The sequence below is a fragment of the Boleophthalmus pectinirostris genome, unplaced genomic scaffold (genome assembly GCF_026225935.1).
Source record: "Boleophthalmus pectinirostris isolate CB_2022bp ecotype Guang Dong unplaced genomic scaffold, ASM2622593v1 HiC_scaffold_149, whole genome shotgun sequence".
In the NCBI taxonomy this organism is placed as follows: domain Eukaryota; kingdom Metazoa; phylum Chordata; class Actinopteri; order Gobiiformes; family Gobiidae; genus Boleophthalmus; species Boleophthalmus pectinirostris.
Genome location: NW_026571066.1, coordinates 1 through 25,000, shown reverse-complemented (window position 1 = coordinate 25,000; position 25,000 = coordinate 1). Strand labels below are relative to the sequence as shown.

The window sequence follows — 25,000 nt, the reverse complement described above, 5'->3', positions numbered from 1 at the left end:
TGTAGAGCCTCTTGGGTATCTACAAATATAACTTTGTCTCTCGTAAGAGGGACCTGGTAAAATTTTTCACAATAAGACGATGATGGCACCCAGTCTTCACTCTGGGTTGAGTCCAAAAGAATATGTCTGAAAATAGGTAGGAAAAAGTCAAAATAAATATTTTATGGATCACTTCAATAAATACAGTAATTTGTTGAAGGAAAAGACTTTTCAGTAGTTTATTTTAAAAACAACTAGCAGATGCCAGAGCAAATCCATATTTTAGTGATAAAGTGATGAAGAAATAATTCTGCATATTATGTATATCTATATAGGAAAAATACATTTATTTTATTTTAAATATTTGAAAATACTAACCGTAAATGTTTAGGTAATGTCTGCTGAGTTTCCCAAACTCCACAAGGTAAGCGTTCTGGAGGGATATTGTATCTGATTGACCATTGAGCTGCTTTGCGGAGACAAGTATACCTGACTAACATGTCCACCAGCTGGATCTGAAGCTCCAAGTCATCTTTTATTACAGCCTGAAGAAAAGCACCAGACCAATTATAATGAAGGTGTCTCTAATATTGACACTTTATAACCATGCAGCACCAAGACTTACTTGCACAAGATCACTCCAGTTCTCTTCTGTCATTCCATGCTTGAAAAAGGACAGCAATAAAAAAAATTAATGTACATGATGTATCTCACACCATGTAAAGGAACTCAATTCTCTGAAGATGGATCACGTTGCACAGTCTAAAACTCCATCTTTACCTCCACAAATGCCTTGTACATGAGGTAGCGTAAAGAGTCTAGTCTCCTTTTATACAGTGCATTAGGGCACAGTGCTGGGAGATAAGAAAAAGTAAAAAAAATAAATGCAGATGAAAATTTTATTTTCTGTAAGATGGAAAGAAACACACCTTGATCAATATTGTACTTCTCCACCAGTCTTATGACATGTTTTGTAAGCATCTTGGGTTGAATTGCTCCCATGTGATGTCTGGAGAGGGAAAGCTGTGGAAACTGCCTATGAATGAAAAAATAGCCATCTCATTCGGTAAACCAGGGACACATTATCAAATTGTATTATATGTAACACATTCACATTTGGTCCATACATGATTATCTGGTTCACGTCAAAGTCAGGGTGGCACCAGGAGTCCAGCAGAGTGACAAGTGCTTGTACAAGGTGTTTATAGCCATTTACATATGACTCTGCCAATGACAACTTATCTTGCAAGATGAGTGGTATACACATCTATTAAAAGGTGATGGGGAAAAGCAGTTATATTTATGCACTATGTAACTTTTCTGATGGAGAGTGCACCACCTGCTCACGGTAGGAATGCATGTTTTTCTAGGTATTTGAGCAAATGCAAGATAGATAACTTCAATGACATATTAGGAACATTCCACACTAAGCAACATCATCCACCAGAAAAATTACATAGTCCACCCAAATATATATATTGGAATACTTATTTTAAGAATGTTTTATCTCACCTCCTCCACACTTAGTTGATCCTGCAACTTCAATTTAATGGCAATATCAACGGCCTTTGAAAAAAGAAATTAGTTTTACAATAATTACAGAGAATAATCTTGTTTTGAGCTAATTTTATATACCTCTTTATAAAAGTTAAGTGCTTGCAGTCTGATAATTTGTAGTTTGAGCACAGACGAATCCAGAGTGTTGAGTTGGTAGATGTTTATAAGAGCTTCCACAAAGTTGGATTGTGTGTCTGTAAGCAGGCGCAACGCTTGCTGCTGGAGAGACAATGCTTGTTGTTCTGGTAGTGAACTCAAGCTCACCTGGATAGAGAGAAGTATACACATATTTTAGATGAGATGACATTAGATTCACCTTTATTCATTTCACAGTTCAGAAATTCACTTTTTACAAATTACGCATAACTTTTTGCTCTACCAAAAGGATTTTCATAAATTACAGTACATATCTTTTTCTTTATGTTATGCACCATAACCACCACATTTAACATGCTTCTGTTGAGTGTACCTGAGGATGTTCTTTCATCCATGTCTGGAATTCCATGAGGATGCGGTAGCGAAGGGTGTGGCTCCGACCTTTTTGTTTGCCAGGACAGCTCTCCAGGATTGTTAGGATGGCCTCTAGGGGATCGCTGAGTTTTGAAAAGCCCTGGAGCGCAGCCAAATGTAGCTATGCAGGGGTGTATAGAGAAAAAAATTGCCTTGGGAATGTCGATTGAAAGAAAATGTAACATTTAAAAATGTATAACCTGAACAACACCAACTCTAAACAATCTTTAAAAAAAAATCTTCACAGTATAGCAAATAATTTTTATTGTGTTTACATAAGTAAGTAAAGAATTTATTATGATTTTTGTTAGTTTTGTTAGTGCCTCTGCACTTTGGTGCATTAGGACTAACTAAAATAATATTACGACAATAAATAATACTGAGATGCCACTGTTAATATAAAAATAATAAATAATCTTGCCTAGAAACACTGAATTGTGACACCTCTTGGAGCCTACAGCACATGAATGCAAAAACATAGATATTAAAAACATTCTATAAAATAATATGTACTGTATCTTTGTGCAAATTCCTCTACTGTTTCTTAATTTGCAAAACAGATGTCATCCACTCAATATCCTCCTCACACAGATCTCAAGTTCATTCAGTGCAGCACAAATTCCTTCCTTCCTACAGACAGACACTCTGGTTTCCTCATTAACAGACTGACGCTCACACACACAGTGAGATTCATTAAAACATGCCGGTATCCCAGTACCCAAGCTCCCTCTCTCTTGTGTTCTTTCCTGTGCAAGTGTCTTTAGCTGATGCGCAAAGGCTCCATCTTTCTCTATCTTTGACACACAGACACACACACATACACAAAGGCACACATACACACACACAGCTGTATGAGAGGAACTGTCCCATGCTGTGAAATCCATAGTGAAAGCACTCTCACCATCTTTAGATCATTCTGGGTCCATAGCTCCAAGAGTTGGTCTCTCAGTATGGCGGGGTCAAGACCTGTGTGCATAGATGAGGCAGGGTTTCACTCTGACCTGTGAACTCTATAAACCTGTCACGCAATCAAACCTTTACTAGACCCTTGGCATTTCATGTTTTGTGGTTATTTTCACTGCAATACTCTTCTATTAAAATTCTTCAGACTTATCTTTCAAAATTTTATTTTTGAAAACAAAATTGACAAAGGTAGCTGCAGGACACTCACCTGGCACCATAAGGACTCTATTAAGAACTTGTGTATGACTATTAACTATTTAATGGAATTCTTACCATTACATGACAACCACAGCTGTTAAAACAGTTTTACAATGTTGTGACTTATACATAAATATATTTAATACATTTTACAGGCTGTGCCTCTTGATACAATGAATAGTTAATCATTTCATTAACAGTTTTAGTAGCATATCGGAGCCGTGGATTAGCAGCTAGTAGGACAGGGAGGAAAGCCTATATTAGTGCTGCATTCCAGGTGAAGCTGCAGTCAAAATAGAGAGATCACAGATCATGTTTTCAAGAAAGGCTGTTGTGGCTACATTTTCAAAGTTTTATATCTACTTTACCTTGTAGATCTACTTTACCCCCCCCCAATCTCACTCTCCTTCCCAGGACTAGTTTTCCTGTTCTTCTCACCCTCCCTGCAGCAGCCTGTGTGGATTCTGTCTCGGATTTCCCCAGGAAAGGACTATGTGGTGGTCATGGTGTAAAAAATACAGCTTTCCTGATGCAAAGTCTGGGAAAGTAGGCCAAAAGGCCTTCTCCTCTCAGCATTGGTGATCTGTATTATATTGTATTGACATTTGACAACGTTTTCGATATTTACAAGAGTTTGTTCTTAATGTTTAGCCTGGTAAACTATCATTAATTAATAAATGTGGGTAATTTACTTAAAATACTTAAAAGTTAAACAATCCTATTAAAAGTGCAACTTATGATAATATAATAAAAAAACATAGGCTGGCAATATTACTTATTTGATGTGCTGTTTAGGATCATATTTGAACACTATTTGAATAACCCAGAACTCGTTTGAAGTCTCACAGTAAAGAGGGCACATGTAGAATGTGTGTGGACAGTAGTTTTATCTGTTGATTGAATTATATAATTAATTTATTCAAGCCTCATTATTCAAGACATGGAAGAATAGTGCTCTTCTTTATGTTGAGGATGATGACTGCATAATTTGTATTGGAATTTGAAACATTCTTGGACAGTTCTCATATTGTATAAAAATAATAAAGAAATAAATTCAACAAAGATTAAATCCAGGGACCCATAGGTGCATTAGTTTATTGCCATGTTCCAAAAAGGTGTTGAAATAGGGAATTTAGTACTAAATATAAAAATACCTATTATCAGGTGCTACTATAGAATCATTTGTAAACTCTGTGCCTACTTGAAAGAGGTTCTTGCTTCATAATGAATGAAAAAATGTTTTTAGAGTATGATATTTGATTTCATTAACTGATATATTTATTTGTGCTCCAAACCATAGATGGTCATTAGCAAATTAACACAATGAAATTGGTATTAACATAGTATAAACTGATATTAACATAGTATAAAATGTGGGTGGTAAATGCAGAGAGAACTAACCTCCTAGATCCAAATGGACAAGGCTCATTCTTCATATGCTTGATAGTTGGCTGGAGTTGGTCTGTTGAAAAATAAGGGAAACTGAAATGAAATTATATTTTCAGACTTTTTGATAGGTGTATAAGTAACAGTAAATCTTTAAGCCTAAATGTTAACTCTAATACAACTACTTGGAATGTATGAATACACTGAAGTAGGACTGGGCAATTAATTTTGATTTAATCGGAATCTAATCATGCAGCTCATGCTACAGCTGAGTGTATGCTTATTATCTTATTAGATAGCCCTCAACACAAGCAGCAACCCCCTGCAAGATATGTTTCACTGTCTTTCATCTCCCCCATGCGGTGGTGATTAAGTGCTACCACTAAAACACTCAAATGAGAGAGCCATTGCTGTTATCACCATCTTACTGTAACACCAGGGTCGTAACAGTTTATTTCTGTATTGATTGCATTCATGACTGCTTTATGTAATAAGCGTTTGTGCGTCTCAAAATTCGTCGATATTTAACGCAGCTTAGTCAGGATGCACTTTTCTTAGGGTGTTAGAAGCTGACACATATCTGCGCAGGTATGAGGGTGTACCTAAGAACATTTTCCCGACCTATTTGAAGATTTTTATTGATACTATTGCGATGGAAAAGGGAAAGAACTCACCAACTGTGACAGCATGAGTGTGGTAAACTACCGGGAAATGTAGGCTAATTTTTCCCATTGCTAATTCTCCTAGACACAAGTGGTACTGATATGTTTGGGTGTAATATTGCTAGTGTGTGGTTCTTCCATTTATCTACGCAAATATCACTAGGATTTTTGTTCAGAAAACAAAAAAAAATTAAGTGATGATCTGTCCAAATCTGGACCATCGTCAAGGGGCCACCCGACCAGACTTGTTGAGCCTGCAAGTCTATCAACTGGGATTCACTTAATGTTCTGGCTTTGACGCTTGCGACCCCATGTGGCAGTGAAAAAGAAATTAATACATTTGATTGTCCATAGCATTTTGATCACTATGCCCTTTGGAAACTCTTTTGAGTTTAATTGGGAGAGGTACAGAGATACCTGACTTGAATACTGAATAAAAAGAAGTGTGGACCGTGTATAAAAACATGCTACATGACAAAGAAAAGTCCAGAAATTTGGAGAATGTAAATACACAGGGCTGTCACGTGGGCAGAGTAGTGTACCACGTGGTTCATGTGTCACTTCTTAAAAAAGCCAAAAGGACTCTTTAGGGCAGCCTGTGCTGCATGTTGTTGTTGACAACTATGCTATTTGCTGGAGCAAAAGTTTCGTCTTGGTCCAGAACACCTTCTTATGGGCCTTGTCGATATGATATACCTGTATTAAAGAACAGTTCACGCGTCCTCACAGTTGAATACTAAAGCTATCCAGTGTGTTTCCAGCGGAGCTAGCGTTAGCCAGAGCTAGCGGCTAGTTTGTTGCCACAAAAGCAGTGATGGAGTGGATGGGCAACGGACGCCCGGTTTGTCCAGGAGAAGAATCTGCGACAACTAGAGGAAATAACCATGTCCAATCTCATCAGCAGGTAACAGTTAAACAGCTTCTAACGCCATTATTTTGAGTATGGTGTCAATTGTTTTGTTGATCATCTCGCTTTTATGAGTAAGACAGCAGTGACGGTAGCAAGGGTTTTGCTTTGGATTATTTTTTACGTTCTTCCAGTGCTTATGTTCCAAGCTCTATTTCTTCAAGACTAGACTCTGATTTCTTCTGTCTGCACTGCTACTTTGTGCATTTTATAATAAAATATGTTGCTGATTGTGCATGCGATTAGAGCTACTATTGGGTATGTGAGGCAACAGGACACTTACTGCGCTCCTGGATATTCTGAGCCCTCACAGCTGTGTGTGATGGCTGTTATGTTGACTGGAAGCTTCATTACGTATGTTTAGTCAGCTCTCCGACTAAACATAAAGTCGTGGCCTATTTGACCTCTAAAGTCGTTTTAAACATGGGGTTTTGATGCTAATATGTGCACATATTACACATTAGTTAAGGGAAAGGACACACTGTATATGCATGGGTTTAAGCTTCCATATGCAACATTTTGAGGACTTCCTTCCATTCAAAATATATACTATTTTATAATATTCGTCATTATGGCAACAGCCCTAATTTTTCATCATTCTGAAACCTATGTATGGGTATTTTCATCAGTATACATACATTATTCTTGAAATATAAGTAGTAGAGATGAATAATGAGTTGTAACTTTTACTGCAGTTCAATCTGAGATTACTGCACAGGGACCAATACTCAAGAAGAGATTTATGGACAATACCACATGAAAGTTTTTGTCTGTATGTCAAACTGCAGCTGTCTAAATGTCAAACTCTGTTAATGTTTTGCCTATGCCTGACAAATTAATTAAAAGATTGTTACACAAGTGAAGTATTTCAATTATGAAATGATTATGAAATATGAATTAAAGGGATAATTAAGCACACACATTATCATGGCATATTCTCTGTGCACTAAAAGGGAAAGGGATCTGGCTGCAGACCTCCACCCAGTGGACCCAATCCACAGACCTCTACCGGGATACATATTGACAATTAAATATGTGTTTTGTTTGCTGCGTTTTGTTGTCTTTTAAACTGCTAATTCCCCTATATAAATAGAGTAGAGCACAGACAACACAAACTTAATTTCTTAGGAAACTTTCCCTTGATATTGCAATAAATATCGTACCGTGAGGTTCATACCGTGACGATATCTTATCATGAGACTTGGATATTGTTACACAACTACTAATATAACATGCTAACAGAGCATGATAATTGAATACACCATAACATTGTGTTTCATATTCTGTTTTTTCTCCTACAGCAGTCCCTGTCATCACAGCTTTGCGATAGTGCAATGGCATCTCTTTGTCAGAGCCAGCAGAGCTGTGTGAAGGCCTCAGTCATGTCTGGATGGAGACTTGCTGAGGCCCAGGATCAGTTGTGTTCCCTGGAGGTTCACAGCTCCGAATCTGTGGAGCAGGAAAGGGCTCGGACCAGGGTCTGTCCCTCTGAACTCTCACACACAGAGCAGGAATGGCAACGCAAGGAGAGCATGTTGGGCAGTCTGGAGCCCAGCTGCAGCCCTGTCATGGGAGTCTCTGCAAGCTGGGATGTTTTTAACAAAGTGAGCTTAAGATGGTTTACATGCTTTTTTTTTTATTTTTTATTTTTTTTTACTTTATACTTTGTTGTAGTACTTTGATGTATTTAATCATAACACATTTTTCCCCAGAGTATAATTAATGTTCAATATCCAAGTCAGCCTATAGACCAGGAACAGGAGAGCTGCAAAACATTTATCCAAAAATATGAAGAAGAGCTTAGACATTTTGGTAAGGAATGCCTTTTACAATAGTGGTTTGATAATTTTTTAGTTGTCTGAAGAAACTGAACTTTCCAAATGGTTAAATTTGTTTTTGTTTTTTTCCAGGTATGCTGCATAGATGGGACGATAGTCAGCGCTTTCTTTCAGACATACCTCACCTTATTTGTGAAGAAACTGCAAACTTTTTAATTCTATGGTGTATCACGTTACAACAAGAAGGGGTAACTATTTCACCTTTGTGTAGTGTTGGTATTATTGTTGTTTATTAAAATGCATTATATTGTTTTTATGATTGTGTGTGCGTAGTTCAGTTTTATGTGATTCATTTTCATTTATTCTGCAGAAAGAAGCACTGATGGCACAGGTAGCTCACCAAGCTGTGGTCATGCAGTTTATCCTGGAGATGGCGTCAAACTCTAATCAGGATCCTCGAGGCTGCTTTAGACAGTTTTTTCATAAAGCCAAAGTATAACATATTAGATCTGTTTATAAGAGTTTAACCACTTTAAAGTTACACAATACTAACATTGTGTTGCCAAATAGGAAGGAAGTAACGTCTACCAGGAAGTCTTCCATTCAGAGTTGGAGGCCTTCAAAGTTCGAGTTAAGGATTATGCATTCAAGTGTAAAGAGAAGTCAATAAACAGTGCTGGGCAACAGAGAAGTGACCCTAAAGACTCTTTACCCTCAGTAAGTCATACTTGTTAGAAAAATGTGATGACATTTGTAACTGTAGTTGTTATTTCTTATATTCTGACAGGTTGGCATCATGCCACAGTGTTAGAGTTTTCAAATTTCCAAAGCTTTTTGTAATACCTGAGTTTGAACCAAATGTACATTAGTAAATTTTACTAATACACCATACTCTAATTACAATAAATAAATAACTGATTTCAGATTTGGCCCTCTGCTTAGAGTACCGCTAAATAGACAAAAGCTTTTGGTGAACTTGTGTTTGAAACCAATGGGGAAAGAATGCAGCTCAGCCTGCTTTCGGTAAAGTCTGTTAGGAAAGCTACGTGTTCAGAGTTTTACATGTGATCTTTAGCCTTCGTTCAAGCAAATTCAGTTTTCTAAATATAATTGGACACAGATGCAATGGCCTGGGAAATATCCCTGTTCATTTTAAAACTATGCCATAAACCTCCTATTTTGTTCAACATGTGCTTATGTACTATGTATTCTTCCTTTACCAGGTGGAAGAGTGCTCTATGAAACATGGACTATGGACAAATACAGTTAGGTTGACAAAGGAAGACAATGCAGAATCTGAGGATATTCTCATGATGGAAACATCTTAATGCAACTTCTCGCTCAATGAATGCCCCAAGTTCACACAGACCAGGAATACATGGCATGGTTGGCTAGGCTGTGGTTGACAACTGAACAGAGCTTCCACTAGTTTACACTAATCAATATTGCTGTTTTTGTGTATGTGAGGTTGGTCTCTGAATCCACTACTGGCTAGGCTTTTAGCTGCATGACAACTAAGTGCCATAGCTTTTAATTCTAACCATTGTTTTACTATTTTTATTACCCTTATCATCCTCAGACCTGACAATGTATATTATGTATTCATTATAATTACATTATAATTGTAACTGAATAATCATGGGTTCACAATTCCAAATTACAATATTTATAACTTTTATTAGCTTTGACTGCATAAAATATATGGAGAGTGTTGCTATGGCACTAAGTTGACATGATGGACTCGGGTGAATACTTCATCTTGCAATGAATAATCTAAATGAATCTACAACAAGCAAAGGAACTGTTTTGATCTAAGTGTTTTTGGTGTGTTTTGAGTTTTAGGGTAGCACACATTAAAACAGAATCTCATTTGGGGAAAAATGAATGCAGTCAATGCTTTTGCATCCTTCAAAGCATTCAGCATTTAAATTGATGTGATGACATAATCTTAACTGCGCATTATTTCTTGATATGAGCAGTTCATAAACCAAATTTGCCCTTCTAATTAATTTGTAGGATTTATCATTGAAACTGAGGGTGGAGGGTTATTTTCCTTTTTTTTTTTTTTTTGGTCTGTTTCATAAAATGTAATATTTTTATCAGCTGCTAAAACATTGCTAATAAATATTCATTTATCTTTTTTTCTTTTTTTTCTAATCCAATCAGTGTTCAGTAAACTCAGCGTAGGATCTTTTCCGGTCACATAAAATTCCTCGTTTTGCTTGAATTTTCATTTGGGATTTTTAGCCCATCAGCTTTCCTTCTTTTAAACCAATGTTTGCATGTTCTTGCACATGTGATTTGCTTCACTAGGCAAGGCATTTGATAACCAATCAGGAGATTAAAGGAATGGTTAGGACAAGGGAGGTAAATTAACTGACAAAAACACCTGTAGCTGTGTTGATCTTGCAGAATACATTGTCTGCATTGGAATGTGTCCAGCACTTTATGCTTGCTTCTCAGAAAACTGTTCAAGTTTGTAGTCATGTGTTTCACACATTTTACATTAAAATAAAGTCTGCTTTGTTGTTGACCATTTCAGTAGTTTGTTTTTATTTCATACTGTAAATTGTTGTTACATGTATATTTTCTATTTTCTACACAATTATCTGGCATGTTGACAGTACAGCGAAACCTTCTGGAGGTGGCTCACCTGCATGAGCCCATGAGAAAAAGTTAAAGCCAAACTTTTTTTTTTTTTATCACTGTGGAAGATTACAGTCAAAGTTAAATATTCCATGGAAACAAGCAGGAGACCCTCTTCCAGGTCAAGTAAGCCTGCTCAAAGTTTTTCAATGCAATATACACTAACAAAGCTTTTATTTTAGTCAGTTTTTGGATACAAAGCTTCATTCTGAGGCTTTAAATATTTTTTACCAAATAAAATTTAATCTCAACTCAAAAAACAACTGATGTGTCACAGGTTTTATTACCTCTTATAAATAATGAACATGTAAGAGTCGTGACAAAACTGTATTCAAAATATACATTCAGAGTTCAAGGCAGACTTCAGTGGTCCTTTCAAAGACTTTGCAATGGACATACAATGCAAAATGGGTTAAATCTGAAGGCAACTTTCAACAAGGCTATTTCCCCCCCAATTAAACTGTCTTAGTATCTGACATATATATTATGTCTCAATAACTTTATATAAACTACATTCAATGAGCTTTGAATATTTTTTTTTAAAAAGGCATCTTCGCTTGGAAATGGACAAGGCCCTCTAAAATCTGCACTAGTGCCTATCCAAAGACAGTCAAGGAGCTTGGTCCTGTCTGGAGTGTTACTGTATCATTAAAGTAATGCCACACAATCAAATATCCCTCTAAGCACAATCAAAGGCTTAATGAAGGCACACTGCAGAATGTATAAAAATAGTGCAATGTTAAAACAACATTGATGTTGTAGTATTGCTTTCTGGTACCATGTACCTGTGTGTGTTCCACCATTGCCTTATCAAAAAGGAGACAATGCAGAGGAGTTGTTTTACATGTTAGTGTCCCTAATGGCCTTGGTAACTCCCTTATGCTACTTTTTTATTGAGTATAGAGAGTTTTCTATGGAGAAACTTCTCAACATGTGGCCATATCTTGTTGGTTTCCGTACCAGAAAAGGTTTCCAATACACCTTTACTTCTGAAAAACAAAATAGGCAACAGTGAGAGGAAATATCAAACAACATGTACAGTCACCAGTGCTACATGTTATTCATTGGAACATGAAGCCACATTTAGCCAAAAGCACACTGAGTTGATTTTGAATCAAATATCTCAAGGTTATTGAAGAAATTAAAATATGTGAAAGAAATATTGTACATACATAAAATGTGAAATGAATACAATTATAAAGAAAAAGCTCTATCAGAAGTATGCATAAGGAAAGTATGACAGATATGACTAGTAGACTAGTCATTTGCTGTATTGTATTAACATTGATTAAATAGTTTTGTACCATATGTAAATCCAAATAATGTTATCATATATTTTGACCCACCTGTAATATTCTAGGACAGGTTCTGTCTGATTTTCGTAGGCCTTGAGTCTGCGTGCAACTGTGTGTGGAGTGTCATCATCTCTCTGGACTAGAGGCTCCCCTGTCACATCATCTAAACCCTGTACATTTCAGGAAAACAGTCAAGCAAAAGCAGAGAAATCATCATATACATAGCCGTTGGTAGGAAGGCTTCGTATCTTCCTTGATTCAGAGGTGATTAGAATGTCAACAGTGCTCACAATAAATGCATCTGGTTATATTTGCTGTTTTTGCTAAAGAAGAATATATTCTTCTTCTTCTTCTTCTTCTCATTATTATTATTATTATTATTATTATTATTAAGGAATGCATTAATTATTTTTACATATTCATTTTTAAGGTGACAAAATTATATACTCACAGGATCCTTGAAGGTTTACAGATGTGTTAAACACATCATTCTACAATTCTCAACAACACTGGCTAATGACATTATTACTTAATCACCCAGCCAACTGTCTAATTCCCTGATTTATTTAGCTTTCCAACAGTCTGATACAACTACTGTGAAAATGACTACTCCAGAAAATCATTATCTTATCAGTCTGTCTTTTATGTGTTCCCTCACATTGTCATCTTCCAGACAGGACTGTTAAGAACAAACTCAGTGGGTAATCATTAACCATAAATACACTACTGCAAAATGTGCTGACACATACAATCCATAAGGTTATTGAAAATGTCTAATTCAAGTGAAAGACTATCCATGGTAATCCCCTTTCTCCTCCCCAGGCTATTCACGCTTGTGTCCTATTTACCCTTCCTGTTTGTATGCTAATGTTTTTTTGTCAATAAGTAACTCCATTCATGTGACCCAACATGTATTGCATTCATGATCTATTCTCTTGTTTAGTTTGAAGCCTTTATTCCTTTTCCCAACTTTGGTAAAGGAAAATGTACTTACAGGGATTTTGGGAGGGTTGAAATCTATATTATACACTCTTCCACTGGCTGTGTGTGTCCATCGTGAGGACAATCTCTTTTTGATGGTGTCAAATGGAACATTGAGGTTGATGACTGAGTCCACACTGTATGCATCATCAAGAGCTTCAGCTTGAAGGATTGTACGGGGGAACCCTGGCAGAAGACACCCATTTAAGAGAGGTTTTATAATAGGAGTTACACAGTAAACCTGTGCATCCTTACCATCCAAGAGCCAGCTGTCATTGCCCAGTGCCCGCAAATCATGGAGGATGAGCCGAGCCATCACATCATCAGGAAGCAGCTGACCCTGATCTATACAGGCCTTCATCAGAAGACCCAGCTCTAATGTGCATAGAAAAACAAATAGACCGTTAGCAGAATAAAGGAAAAAGTTACTCAGCATATAGAATAACAACACATTTAAAAAAAAAAATAAAGATGTCAACAGAAATGTGATTTCATTTTTTGATACCACATTGTATTTCCTAAACGATAGTCATTAGAACAATTATTATTCATGCTTATTAAGCATAGAATAAGTCAGGGGTGGGCGATAATTTTTTTCCTGAGGGCCATATCCAGATCAAAGAATATGCCAGAGGGCCGGACCAACTAGGTAAGTGGTGTCAGAATATCAAATATAAACACATTTTTGTAGGCTGCTGTAATCTATTGCTACACAATAGTAATTAATATAAAAACTTGCAAAGGGCCAAGTTAAAACAGGCCAAGTGTTATACTAGTAACACTAGTATAATGTATAACATTGCATCAGTTTATTATCTGGCAGTCAACAACAATACCAATGCGATTCATTCTTTCTTTATGCGATTCATTCTTTCTTTGTTAATCTTTCACTTTCACAGATTTTATAATAAACTGAAGCATCAGGATTGCCTGAAATATTTGACCTTCTTGAACCAATGCTACAAGTTTTAAACCTAAAATTAGTATTCACAAGTAGACCAAGGGGCTCAGACACTGTGTTTTGTCAGCTGAAGAAAGGAATTTCCTGGCATGCTTCAGTTCCTGACTGTGTATACTCTTTGACACCAAACCTGCATTTGAATGAAACATTCTAGGTCTACTCTACATGTGTGCAATCTTTTGTGCCCACTAAAGACTTCTGTATCAGGATTTCTTTATTCACGTTAGCAAAAAATATTCTAACTTTCTGTTGCACAACCCCCAGTGAGGCAAGTGTGGGGGTTGGGTAGGAAGATTTTGGTAATCTGACAAGAAGAAAGTGGGGGACTACCCTCTCAGCAGGAGTTGCGTTGTTCACTTAGTATTACTATGGAATTGGATGTAAATGTATCCATGGCACTGGATACATTACACTGCAGAAAATAGGCTCGTGGGAAGATTAAACTGTGACAAATTCAGTAAAACAAACATGTCCAAGTTTGTTAAGGACATTTCAAGCAGAGAATGTCAACTAGAGGTGCTTTGCTTGCCAAGTGTTTTGGGGTAGTTGTCAGCTGCAGATTGCGTGCAGAGTGCACTGTGAATAAACTGAATAATTACACTGAGACTCGTTTAACCTGTTCATGAATTATGCTCTTTCCTTATGCACACCACCTGGAGATGTTTGTCGTATACATTTTTGCCCTGTTACAGTAAGCATGTTATGCCATATGAGTTGTGTATTCAGTATCAATCATTTAAAACCTTGTAGGTCTGACCTTGGATGAAAAGACTGACTCCTAGAAACATTGTGTGGCCCTGCATGATAAGACATGTTACTGTATAGTCAACTCAAGGTGTGGTGCTCTTATCATCTTTAAAGAGACTTGCGAAAGTCATCGTTTTCAGAAAACAGAACTCTCTGTAATAAACTTTCTGTATTCGTCATGAACGAATTTGTGCAAAAAGATACCTTACCCGTCTTTGCGTTCATATTGTTTCTTAAGATGTCTCCACTTGAAACATGTTTGAGTCCAAAAGTTTTCGTTATGCGGTTAGATATTGTTCCTTTCCCCGACCCTGGGGGTCCCATGATGACAGCTCGAAAAACCCTCTGTAGCACCATCTCTGAACTGTAGACACTTCCACTTATCGTGAGAATATAACGCCTTTGGATGATACAATCAAAGGCGCATTTGCATATTCGGTTTCAGCTGAAGGTCAGGCGACTTTCCTCACTGTCTCAGAAGTGCGCAACGTAAAAAGTGGGCATGTCTGGGCTGCTCCCACTGGACCTTGATCCGTACCTCAGCCTCAAGTATCAGGAAGAAAAGTGGGAGGGATGAAACGTGCAAGTCCCCACGGAGACTCCCGCACTGGTGATGGGTGACTGTCCTAACTACTGATATGACCTGCTTCTTTTAGAAACAGGTCTATTGTCTGCTCATCTCAGATACATTTATTGTATAATCCTGTTATGCAATTGCATGATTAAGCCCTTCCGCGCCTCGCTGCAAGGCTGCAGGTTGAGCGTGATGGATATTTAATAGATCCACGTGGACATCCAGCACCATGACCATAAAGTTCGTGAATTGCCTTGATATGTGTATTTTACAGTACTGTTCCAGTGGTACAACACTGGTTTTAAATCTTGGACAAGTAATAATAGGCATGGATATTCCTTATAAATACTCTAGCACAAGCCTTGTCGGAAATGCTTGAACATTAAAATAGTCTTATGTGCCTCCATCTGCGTGGCACAATTACGAGTTAATCAGAATATTTTTCACTTTTATGCCACGTGGTATAGTCAACAACAACCACACCCTGTCGTCTCCAGTTCTGCGTGTTGGCGCCATCATGTGGTCGTCAAATGTAGCGCATTTAGAAAATTTGGTAAAATGCTCGTTTGTCCCTTGTGCTTTGCCGTACAATCGCATCTCATCAACACACACGTGGATTCTACTGACGCCTGGCAGAAACAATAATAACATGGCAAGTCAGGGACTTGTATATGATGGCTGTAATTTTTTGAGGCAGCGCTTGGTGTTGTCCACACTCAGCGGAAAACGAGTTAAAATCAAAAACATAAGGTCGAGGGATGACGAACCTGGGCTTCGTGGTAAGTTTACCTTTCTTTGCGAGTGGCGTCGCAGTTAGCACAGTGGCTAATCTGTTAGCTGTTACGCAGTTGGGAGTGTGTTGTTTACTGGGCAGTAGAGGTGAACAAATTATGGGACAGAGCAACAATCGTATGCTGTCATCCAATGACCTGCACAAATGGAGTTCTTCACTTGATCACTGTATTTATTTTCATACTCTAACTCTGAATCACTAGATTTTGAAGCCAGTTTTATCAGACTTCTGGACAAAGTGACCAATGGCTCCAGAATAGAGATTAATCAAACAGGTTTGTTTTCATTTTATCTTACTTGTCTACTAATGCTCATGATAATGGTTGACCATGATGAGTATAGTTCCAATTTAAAGTAACAAAAATGACTCTTTATCTTTTACAGGAACTGTATTATTCTACCAGCCTGGTTTATTGTATGGTGGGTCAGTTGAACACGAATGTAACCCACAGCGTTCCATTGGCTACTATCTGGAAGCGCTGCTCCTACTTGCACCTTTTATGAAGACACCTTTGCAGGCAACACTAAAAGGAGTAACAAATGATCCCACAGACCCGACAGTAAGTGACTACTGAATTTAAATTAATGATAGACTAGAATTTCTCTGCTTTCTAGTATGCAAATGTCAAGACAAAGTGAATGTTGATGTCAGAGGTTTTTGCGAAACTGGACAACAGTAAATATGACAATATTATTTTTTAGGTTGATCTCCTGAAGCTAACCTCCATACCTCTGATGAAGAAATTTGGTATTGATGGGGAAGGACTAGATCTAAAGGTAAGGTGCAGTCATACTAATAACACACAAAAAAAAACAAAAAAACATTTAGATAATGCCTTGAGTCATCTGTCTTTTTAGGTTGTAAAAAGAGGAATGGCTCCTGGAGGGGGAGGAGAAGTTGTTTTCAAATGTCCTGTGCGCAGAACAATCAAACCAGTCCAACTTACTGACCCAGGGAAGATCAAGAGGATTAGAGGAATAGCGTATCCTTCAAATAGTTTCTGTTGACACAAATTACATTTTTGTTCTGTTTTTCAAATCCCACAATCTCATTTAGAGATATTAAACAGAACCACGCAAGCCCACCAAGTGAATATAGAAATTTTGTCTGTCTTGACCTTGACCTTTCATTTTAGATATTCTGTTCGAGTTTCTCCACAGATGGGCAATAGAATAGTTGAATCAGCAAGGAGCGTTCTTAATCAGTTTCTTCCTGACATCTACATTTACACTGACCACATGAAAGGCACACATTCTGGAAAGTAAGTAGTATGTGTATACTGTTCAAATTTTATAAGGTCTGCTTTATAATACATTTTCTATATGTTAAGATCCCCAGGTTTTGGATTAACGTTAGTGGCTGAGACCCTAAACGGTAATTTTCTTAGTGCTGAGATGTCTTCAACGCCACAGGGTAAAGGGGATCCTGTACTACCTGAGGACATCGGGAAAAACTGTGCTAAACAACTTTTGGATGAAATATACAGGGTATGTAAAGTCAGCATATTATAAATATGAGATATCTACTGAACAACCCCATTAGTTATAGTTGGTGTCACATGTAGAGATTGCATTCTGAAATATCCGTAAGGGGTGCATTTCTATACCATGAAAGTTATTATTAATAAAGAGTTCAACCTGGAGGAAAAAGCTACATATTCATGGGTTTCAGAATAATAAAAATGAGCAGCTTCCATAGATTTTAACTATTGAAAACAAAATGTATATCTTTTGTCAAATGTGCTCAAAATGTTTTGATAAAGCAGAAGTTCAAACCCACGAAATCACATTAAAATGCATATAATAGCTGTGATGATACTCTCCTATCAGCAAAGTGTGGATGAGGTAAATCATTATTGCTATAAAACCACAACAATAATATTCCTTTAACAAAAAAAATCATAAGGCTTAGGCATGTGCCTGTGTGTTTGAGTTTAGTAACAAACACTTGAATAAATACATGACTAGCTGCCCAATGTTTGCGTATGGTTGCATATCATTGATCCCAAATAATATAAGAAGCATTTGGCTTAATTTAGTTTTTAAAATGGTGTTTTACTTTTTGTACTGTATCTTTTTGTTGTATTAAGAGAAAGTTAATTTGTTTTTGCTTGGGTGAAACCTTTTTTAAATGGAAACTTACCACGACTATATCATCAGATCATCAGAATATGCCAGTGACTGTGACTTAATCTGCCTGCTCATGGCTCTGCCCTCTCTCATCGAAGCCATGTGAGTCCATTTAACTGGTCAGGGTAGTGCTGATTAACTCTGAAAGAGGAAGATTGTTGGACAGATTCTCCAGCTCAGAAACAAGAGTTAACCATTCTGTTTATCTGGTGTGGAGCAAATCGGAAGGTATTTCTAAATACTTTGTTTCTTATGATAAACTATTAGATAAGGTAGAGTGGTGGTGTTAGCCTAATTTTCTTATCATTTTAGATTGATATTTCTTGACATGCTTTTAGCTTCAGTTTAGAGAAGGAATCTTAAAAAGAAGCCATATTTCATGTCATGATTGTTGAGGATCATTTTTTGAGGGCATTGACGCTAACTTGTCTATTTGTTTTGTGGTTAATGAGTAGTTTACTTGTAGTAAACCTAAGCAACGCATTAGAGATTTTCTTTAATCCATGGTTGCTGCTGCTGCTGTAAATACACTACGCAGTCAACATGTGTTAGTGAAGTTAGTGTTAAGTAGAGACAATTACACATTTGGCAACTAGAGATGATTAAAAATGTCTGGAAGTGTATTCCCATTCCCAAGTAGATAACCTTTTTTTTTTTTTTTTTTTTTTTACCCTTTAAGGTAAGTGTCAAAGGAGAATTGATTATGTGTATCCTAAATTATTAAAATGATTCATTTTAGGTGACAAAGTGGAACCTGTTAAATATTCATTTCACATATGTAATTGTAGAGGCTTTCAGAGACTTTTGGCCTGGTTCATGGGTTGCTTTGGAATTTGACGCAAAACTTGTAATGAATCTTGTTTTTTATTGGTTCGCTTGGCTACAGAATGCAGTTAGGGCTTATTTCATAAACATAATCACTATAGTTAATTGTGCTGCTGTTATATAATTATGTAATTCAATCATAATTTTGCTGACACAAGCTTAATTAGAGCTTCATAACCCCCTGACCTTTCTTTATTACATACTTACAATGGATACTTGTACAATTTGCAACTTGTCTGTAACATGCAGACTCTTTTACGGACTCTTTAAATTGACAAATTGTTCATGCTGTCATTAGGTCATTATGATGGTATGAGACCTCATTGAAAAAAAGAATGGATTGTCTTCATTGAGCAGTTAAGACAGTTTTATGATAATAAAGATTTTCTAGAAACCTTACTTTTTAACAGAAAATTTCAAGGCTAGGAATATTGAATCAAGTGACTTTTTTTTAAAACAGGTATTTACAGATAAAAACATGTTTTTCTTTTTTTTCCACATTACTTTCTATGGTCATTGGAGTCATTGGAGCTTTATGTAATGCAAAAACAAATCCTGACTGGGGTGATCGAGTTCTTTACTCTCTCCACCTCTATGACGTCCGTTTTTGAGCAACCAAAACAACACATCACCCCTCCTCTTTTGTCTCTTTTAGGGTGGCTGTGTAGATTCATCCAATCAGAGCCTGGCATTGCTCCTGATGACCCTTGGCCAACCGGACGTGTCTAAGGTGCTGCTCGGACCCCTCTCCCCATACACGTAAGCCATCATTCACACCATATTTTTTAATACTAAGTTGTACTTTTGTAGATTATTCACAAGTTACGCAACAATATGGAACATGCAGATCTACTACAGATAACTTGGTCTGTTTTTGTCCACCTCAGCCTACTAAATGAGTAGCTTCTTGGATGCTAAAATGTTCTAATGTAAAAGCTGTTAATTCTGTGTTTTTCTTTGTTTTATTACTTATATGTATGGAGAACACCATGAACTGTCCATTTTCAGTTATCATGGTACCGGTGCTGTGTCCCTCTCAAGTACAGTACTATGATAACTGAAGATTGGCAGTGCCATCACAAAGCTCCCTCTTCATTGTGACATTGTGCTTAAATATGTTCTTAATAGAAAAAAATAAGCTATATAACATTTTGAATTTTTTTTTTTTTTTTTGTTCCAGGATTGAATTCCTCAGACACATTAGAGATTTTTTTCAGATCATGTTCAAAATAGAAGTCCAGAAGCCTCTTGAAGATGAAAGGAAAGGTGGAGACAAAACCCTTATGGCTTGCGTAGGAGTTGGATACAGCAACATAAATAAAACTCTTAAATAAACATTTTATTCAGATTGACTTAGATATGGTATCCTTTTATTACAATTAGTTGTGCATACTACAAAATTCTAAGTTGTAGAAGGTTATTAAATAGAAAACATAATATAATTACTTTTTTATTTAGACATGAGTATTTGATTCTACATGAATTCGGCTGTGAAATATCTAGGCCTGGGTAGAAATTGTTGGAATACCTCAGAGGGCAGCAGTAAATTGTTACAATTTTAGAAGTGAACTATTTTAATAAAATGCTTAATTTTCCTCGTCTTTTCAAATGCTGAACTACACCACATGTTTCTCATCTTCTCTGAGGGTGGAGTTAGTCTTGTCCACACAGATGTTTCAGGACATCACCATAGCAACCCGAAACTTCAGACTGTACAAACATGGAAGAGTAAAAAGGTACAAAATGAAGAATTGCTGGCATTTGATGTGGCTATGTCATTACATTGGACTATACCAACCTCGAGTTGGGTGTAGAGTGAATATCCAAAAAGCTTTTTGTACTCTGCTCTGATGTCCATTAAATCAATTTCTGAACGACTGACCAGAATCCTGGTCAGAGTGGACTCTGTAGTACCTGGACCCTGAGCAAGTATAATACTGTTAGCATACAAAATATTCAATGGGGAAAATTCTAAATCTGTAATCTGACCCCATTTCAAATTAAAGGCAAGTGAACTGAAATGGGTTCATGGTAATAGATTAGATTCTTCTCTAATGTATTGTGTGCTGCTGACCCACATGCTCATCCATGTTTTTATATGTTTTATTTGTCTAAATAATTTCACTTCATAATAGTAAGTTTTTAGACAGATGCAGACTCTTGCTTATGTTTATCACTTTACTGTGAACTGAATGAACAGGAAAAGAGTGACTTAACATTCCATCTAAAGCCACGACTGACCAGTACAAACCTTGTAACCACAAGCTACACTGAACAATACATGGATTTGAGAGCTTCATCAGAGATGTGGGCAGAATAGCAGTAGTCATGGCACATGCCGAATGGCATGTTTACTTACTTTCATACTCTTGAACAGTATCTCTGCAAGGTATGCAGGAACATTCTTCACACATTTCACTGAGGAGAAAACACAAGCAATTGAAATTTAAGGAAGATCTAATTACAAGCATACAAAAACAAAACTTTTCTTACCAACAGCAACAAGCAATTTCTCCAGATCGCCAGACATCTCACTTTCTATGCTTTCCTGTAAAGTTTTTTTGCTAATTTCTTTGTATTCGATCAAAGCTGTGAAATGTTAGATAAATGTTATTTTTGTATTTAATTTCATCAATGAATAATACCTTCAAATTAGCACTCACTCTGCCGCAATTGTGGAATACTCCTGTGGCATAAGATATCAATGAATTTGGCTTCATCAGTTCCCCATTTTTTCTCCCCAGCTTCATACAAGGCCTGCCAAATTATTATTTATTTATGAATCCTTCCCAAAATATTGGAAACAAAAAATTGTATGGGCAGACCTTTGCATCTGCCTTGGCTTTAGCAGCATCAACATGGGTGCTCTCATCTCTTTTGCCCTATGATTACATTTTAATTACTTTGAGTAATTCTGCATGGTTACAGCTGATTTATCATGATTCATGCACATTCATACCAGAGATGCAAACACATATTGCATTCAGCTTGTTCGTACCTCAGCAAGGATGAGGAGGGCTTTGCCATACTCCCCACCCACCTCCCCCTTTAGGTCATGAAGCATTGATCTTCCAGTTTCTATAGTCACAGCACATTTACAGTAAGTTACCAAGAGTTACAACTGTATACAATAATGTAAATAACCTATGCACCAACCTGCCAAATAAGCTTCAGACAAAGCTTTAATTTGTTTGTTGGACCTAGAGGCAAATATTTCAGTCAGTGTACTCTCTGTTGTTCCAGCTCCCTATGGTAAAAACATACAAAGATTTAAAGATATGAGAGTGATATCTGTTAGAAAAACATGAAAATGTATAATATTTGCTTAATAAGCCTTTGCCAATCTCACCTTTATTGCTTTAATCACTTCTTTACAGTCATAAACTACAGGAGGTGTTACCAAAGCAACAAGTACATCCTCGAAATCTCCACTGGTGTCACCCTTCAAGTCATCTACCAGTTTCTGAAGGAATAAAAAAATAAAAGTTAACATAGAAACATGTCTGTCTAATCTTAAATAAATAATTTTATCCTTCACCCTTCCAGTTGCTTTCTCATATGCTTGAGCAATGAGCTGTCGCTGTGCATTACTTCTTTGGGTCAAGACCTCAATCAGTGTTTTTTCAGTTGTGCCTATGGAAAGAAGATTATTAAACTTAAAACTGCCCACATGAGAGACAATAAGAAGCTGCAGTCAATAAATATAAAATATATACAATTTGTCAATACAGTTAATGTAAATCCTACAACACACCAAGACCCTCTATGGCCTTCTTCAACGCAGAAACATCTTCATCAACTTTGAAACTTGAGTAGTCTGTCACAGTTCCTCTTGTATTTGACTGAAACACACAGGTGATAAACAATACAATGTCTTTTGAAAGCCACATCAGCTCACATGTTTTGCATAACTTTCCAATCAAGATATAGCAAATATAAAACAACTTACAGTGATGGTCAGCGAGGAAGGGGAATCCAATAGCAGATCTAAGTCATCCTTCAGTGTTCAAACAATATAATAATTATTAATACAGGATAATTATTATTAGCCTACAATTAATGGACCCAGGCTGTACTCACCCACACAGACATACTTAAGTCGTAGACAATGAGGCCTCTATAACCTGTAGAGAAGAAATAATGATTAATGCCAATGATCCTTCATTGCATTACCATAGAATTCTCCACATTTTACTACACTTTTTATTCCTCCAGACCATCATGTTTAAAGTTTAAACAGAAGCAAATTTATTTCAAACACACACACACACAATAAAACAACTAATTATGCAACAACACAGGTTATTCTAACAAAAAACTAAAATAGTTCCTTAGGCAAATTATGCTGGAGTTTTTGGATAAAAGAATGGGCCTACTTGAAGGTAGACCTAATTACGTAAACATGGGACTTACCGCGCTGCCCTAACTGATGCTGAAATCGTAGTTTTTGAATCTTACCGAGATGAAAGGAAGACAAAGGAAGAGCTTAGAAACGAGTGTTACAGAGCTGCCGCACCTTTTCCCAAACAAGTCCAAATGGCAACGCCCATTAGGAGGAAGTTGAATCGCAGTCATATATATATATATATATATTTTTTTTTTCTATAAACTTCGTTTGGTTTACAGATCAAAAGAAAACATCACTGAGGATCATTCAATGTCGTACAAATGGACCTATATGATTCAGTAATGCAATGAAACTAACGTTTGGGTGTTTGAGCAATATTTCTCTAGCACCTAGTTTACTGGCATGAAAGGGTGACACCTACTGGTAAAACACAATATTTTTCCAATTTCTGAAGTAGGCTATGCTATAGTAAATTGGCATATACAGTGAATTATTATGATTTACATTACATTACAATACATTAAGTCATGTATTTTACAACCTACCAGTATATCTTACCTTTAGACATTTTGTAGATTTTCTGCATGCAATATCCATTATTCTAAATTGTTGTAGCCTACTGTGTGTCTACGTTTATGCAGGTCTACCATTTCATAACGTAGCATGTCAGTTTTTTCCCCGCCTAATCATTATTGTTTATTGTTCCAGATGAAGTGATACTACCTTCTTTTTTTTTTTTCCTTTTCTTTTTAAATAAAACAATATTAAAATTGCATAGATTATTTGCCCATTGACTGTGTTCTTCCCGGGGTTTTAACTTCTAGGCTCAAATTGGCTGCCCAAGAGAAACTTTGTGTGCAAATAAGATTCTTGTCACATGTTTTTCTTATGTATCATTCATCGATTTTACTGTATCGGACCTCTTTATAATTATAGAGAACAGAAAACTTTACCCAAGACTTTGAATGAGGGAATGACCCGAATAGGTGTTGTTGACTTCCCATTTGCTGCCCATTGACAGTTCGGTTAGTGCGTTGTAGTACCACACGAATACGTGTCACAGACTATTTAACTGATTGGTAGGTCGTCCATAGTGGTGATTATTCTGTACAAGATGAAGATTACCTTGGCAAAGGCCCACTGTGAACACATTGTTGTGTTTTGCGGGCTTGATTGGATTTTAATTGGCTACTTACGCTGATGCTAACAACCAACTAGCACTAGCAGGCTAGCAACAACAGGACTCCTACAGAGATGTAGTAAATGCATTTTTACTGTGTCTTTATTCATTTCTTTTAGAGGACAGCACCATGATGTTTACCTTTTAGAACGGAAATATGCTAATTTGTTTTTAGATTGGCAGCACCGTCTCTATTATTATTTACATGGTTGTGGTTCATGGATATTGTGTTTCGATTAAAAGAAAGACAAACGCTTTGACAAACCAGGGTGTTGGGACCAACTAATGATGCTCTGCGAAATTGTTCAACAAAATTATAAAAAGGCCTCACCGGGAGGATCACACCAGGACTGTCTGGCAGTGGGTGGCATTTGGACAAAAGGAAGATACTGCCTTGTCTATTTTGATCTCTAACATCTTTAGAAGAAGTATTGGCAAGTGGTGAACGGCCAAACTACTCTCAAGATGGTCCTAGGAATGCTTCTTGTTACCTCTCTTTTTATGGGCTGGGTAAAATGTCAAGAGAGTCATAACATGACACCAGAAGAGAAGACTGTCATCAGGTACAGCTTTTGTAACTA

At 36.8% G+C, this 25,000-nt stretch overlaps 5 protein-coding genes across 7 annotated transcripts; 2 read left to right on the top strand and 3 right to left on the bottom strand.

The window, feature by feature from the left end:
* Positions 1-4: 4 nt before the first annotated feature.
* LOC110174162 (exonuclease mut-7 homolog) lies at positions 5-5,341 on the bottom strand (the record flags this gene model as incomplete). The annotated part of the gene is made up of 12 exons (XM_055150681.1): positions 5,268-5,341; positions 4,609-4,669; positions 2,948-3,012; positions 2,006-2,167; positions 1,615-1,800; positions 1,492-1,545; positions 1,107-1,246; positions 909-1,015; positions 760-833; positions 605-643; positions 358-524; positions 5-126 (listed from the first exon to the last, which is right to left on the bottom strand). Coding segments are annotated over exons 2-12 (1,144 nt in total), but the record flags the coding sequence as incomplete, so codon positions are not given.
* A 463-nt stretch (positions 5,342-5,804) lies between these two features.
* On the top strand, positions 5,805-10,476 carry cdc37l1 (cell division cycle 37-like 1). The gene is made up of 7 exons (XM_020940182.2): positions 5,805-6,159; positions 7,464-7,766; positions 7,875-7,974; positions 8,073-8,188; positions 8,311-8,433; positions 8,511-8,657; positions 9,164-10,476. Exons 1-7 carry the CDS (start codon positions 6,070-6,072, stop codon positions 9,266-9,268), a joined length of 984 nt encoding a protein of 327 aa, XP_020795841.2. The 5' UTR covers positions 5,805-6,069; the 3' UTR covers positions 9,269-10,476.
* Positions 10,477-10,807: 331 nt separating this feature from the next.
* Positions 10,808-15,182, bottom strand: ak3 (adenylate kinase 3). Its single transcript, XM_020940181.2, has 5 exons — positions 14,780-15,182; positions 13,118-13,237; positions 12,876-13,048; positions 11,933-12,051; positions 10,808-11,575 (listed from the first exon to the last, which is right to left on the bottom strand). The coding sequence occupies exons 1-5, from the start codon at positions 14,925-14,927 to the stop codon at positions 11,464-11,466; spliced, it is 672 nt and encodes a 223-aa protein (XP_020795840.1). The 5' UTR covers positions 14,928-15,182; the 3' UTR covers positions 10,808-11,463.
* A 548-nt stretch (positions 15,183-15,730) lies between these two features.
* rcl1 (RNA terminal phosphate cyclase-like 1) lies at positions 15,731-20,243 on the top strand. The gene is made up of 9 exons (XM_020940189.2): positions 15,731-15,923; positions 16,140-16,211; positions 16,321-16,496; positions 16,639-16,713; positions 16,795-16,919; positions 17,073-17,198; positions 17,268-17,424; positions 19,547-19,650; positions 20,072-20,243. The coding sequence occupies exons 1-9, from the start codon at positions 15,794-15,796 to the stop codon at positions 20,223-20,225; spliced, it is 1,119 nt and encodes a 372-aa protein (XP_020795848.1). The 5' UTR covers positions 15,731-15,793; the 3' UTR covers positions 20,226-20,243.
* anxa3b (annexin A3b) lies at positions 20,240-23,469 on the bottom strand. Of its 3 annotated transcripts, none has more exons than XM_055150682.1 (14): positions 23,408-23,469; positions 22,972-23,015; positions 22,841-22,888; positions 22,646-22,733; positions 22,430-22,524; positions 22,241-22,354; positions 22,048-22,138; positions 21,890-21,969; positions 21,717-21,773; positions 21,555-21,648; positions 21,385-21,480; positions 21,251-21,309; positions 20,690-20,812; positions 20,240-20,601 (listed from the first exon to the last, which is right to left on the bottom strand). In XM_055150682.1, exons 1-14 carry the CDS (start codon positions 23,439-23,441, stop codon positions 20,545-20,547), a joined length of 1,080 nt encoding a protein of 359 aa, XP_055006657.1. In that variant the 5' UTR covers positions 23,442-23,469; the 3' UTR covers positions 20,240-20,544. The 3 variants fall into 3 exon arrangements, with proteins under 3 accessions (XP_055006657.1, XP_020795849.1, XP_020795850.1); XM_020940190.2 differs by having other exon boundaries at positions 23,305-23,439; XM_020940191.2 differs by having other exon boundaries at positions 23,350-23,430.
* Between the last annotated feature and the right edge of the window lie 1,531 nt (positions 23,470-25,000).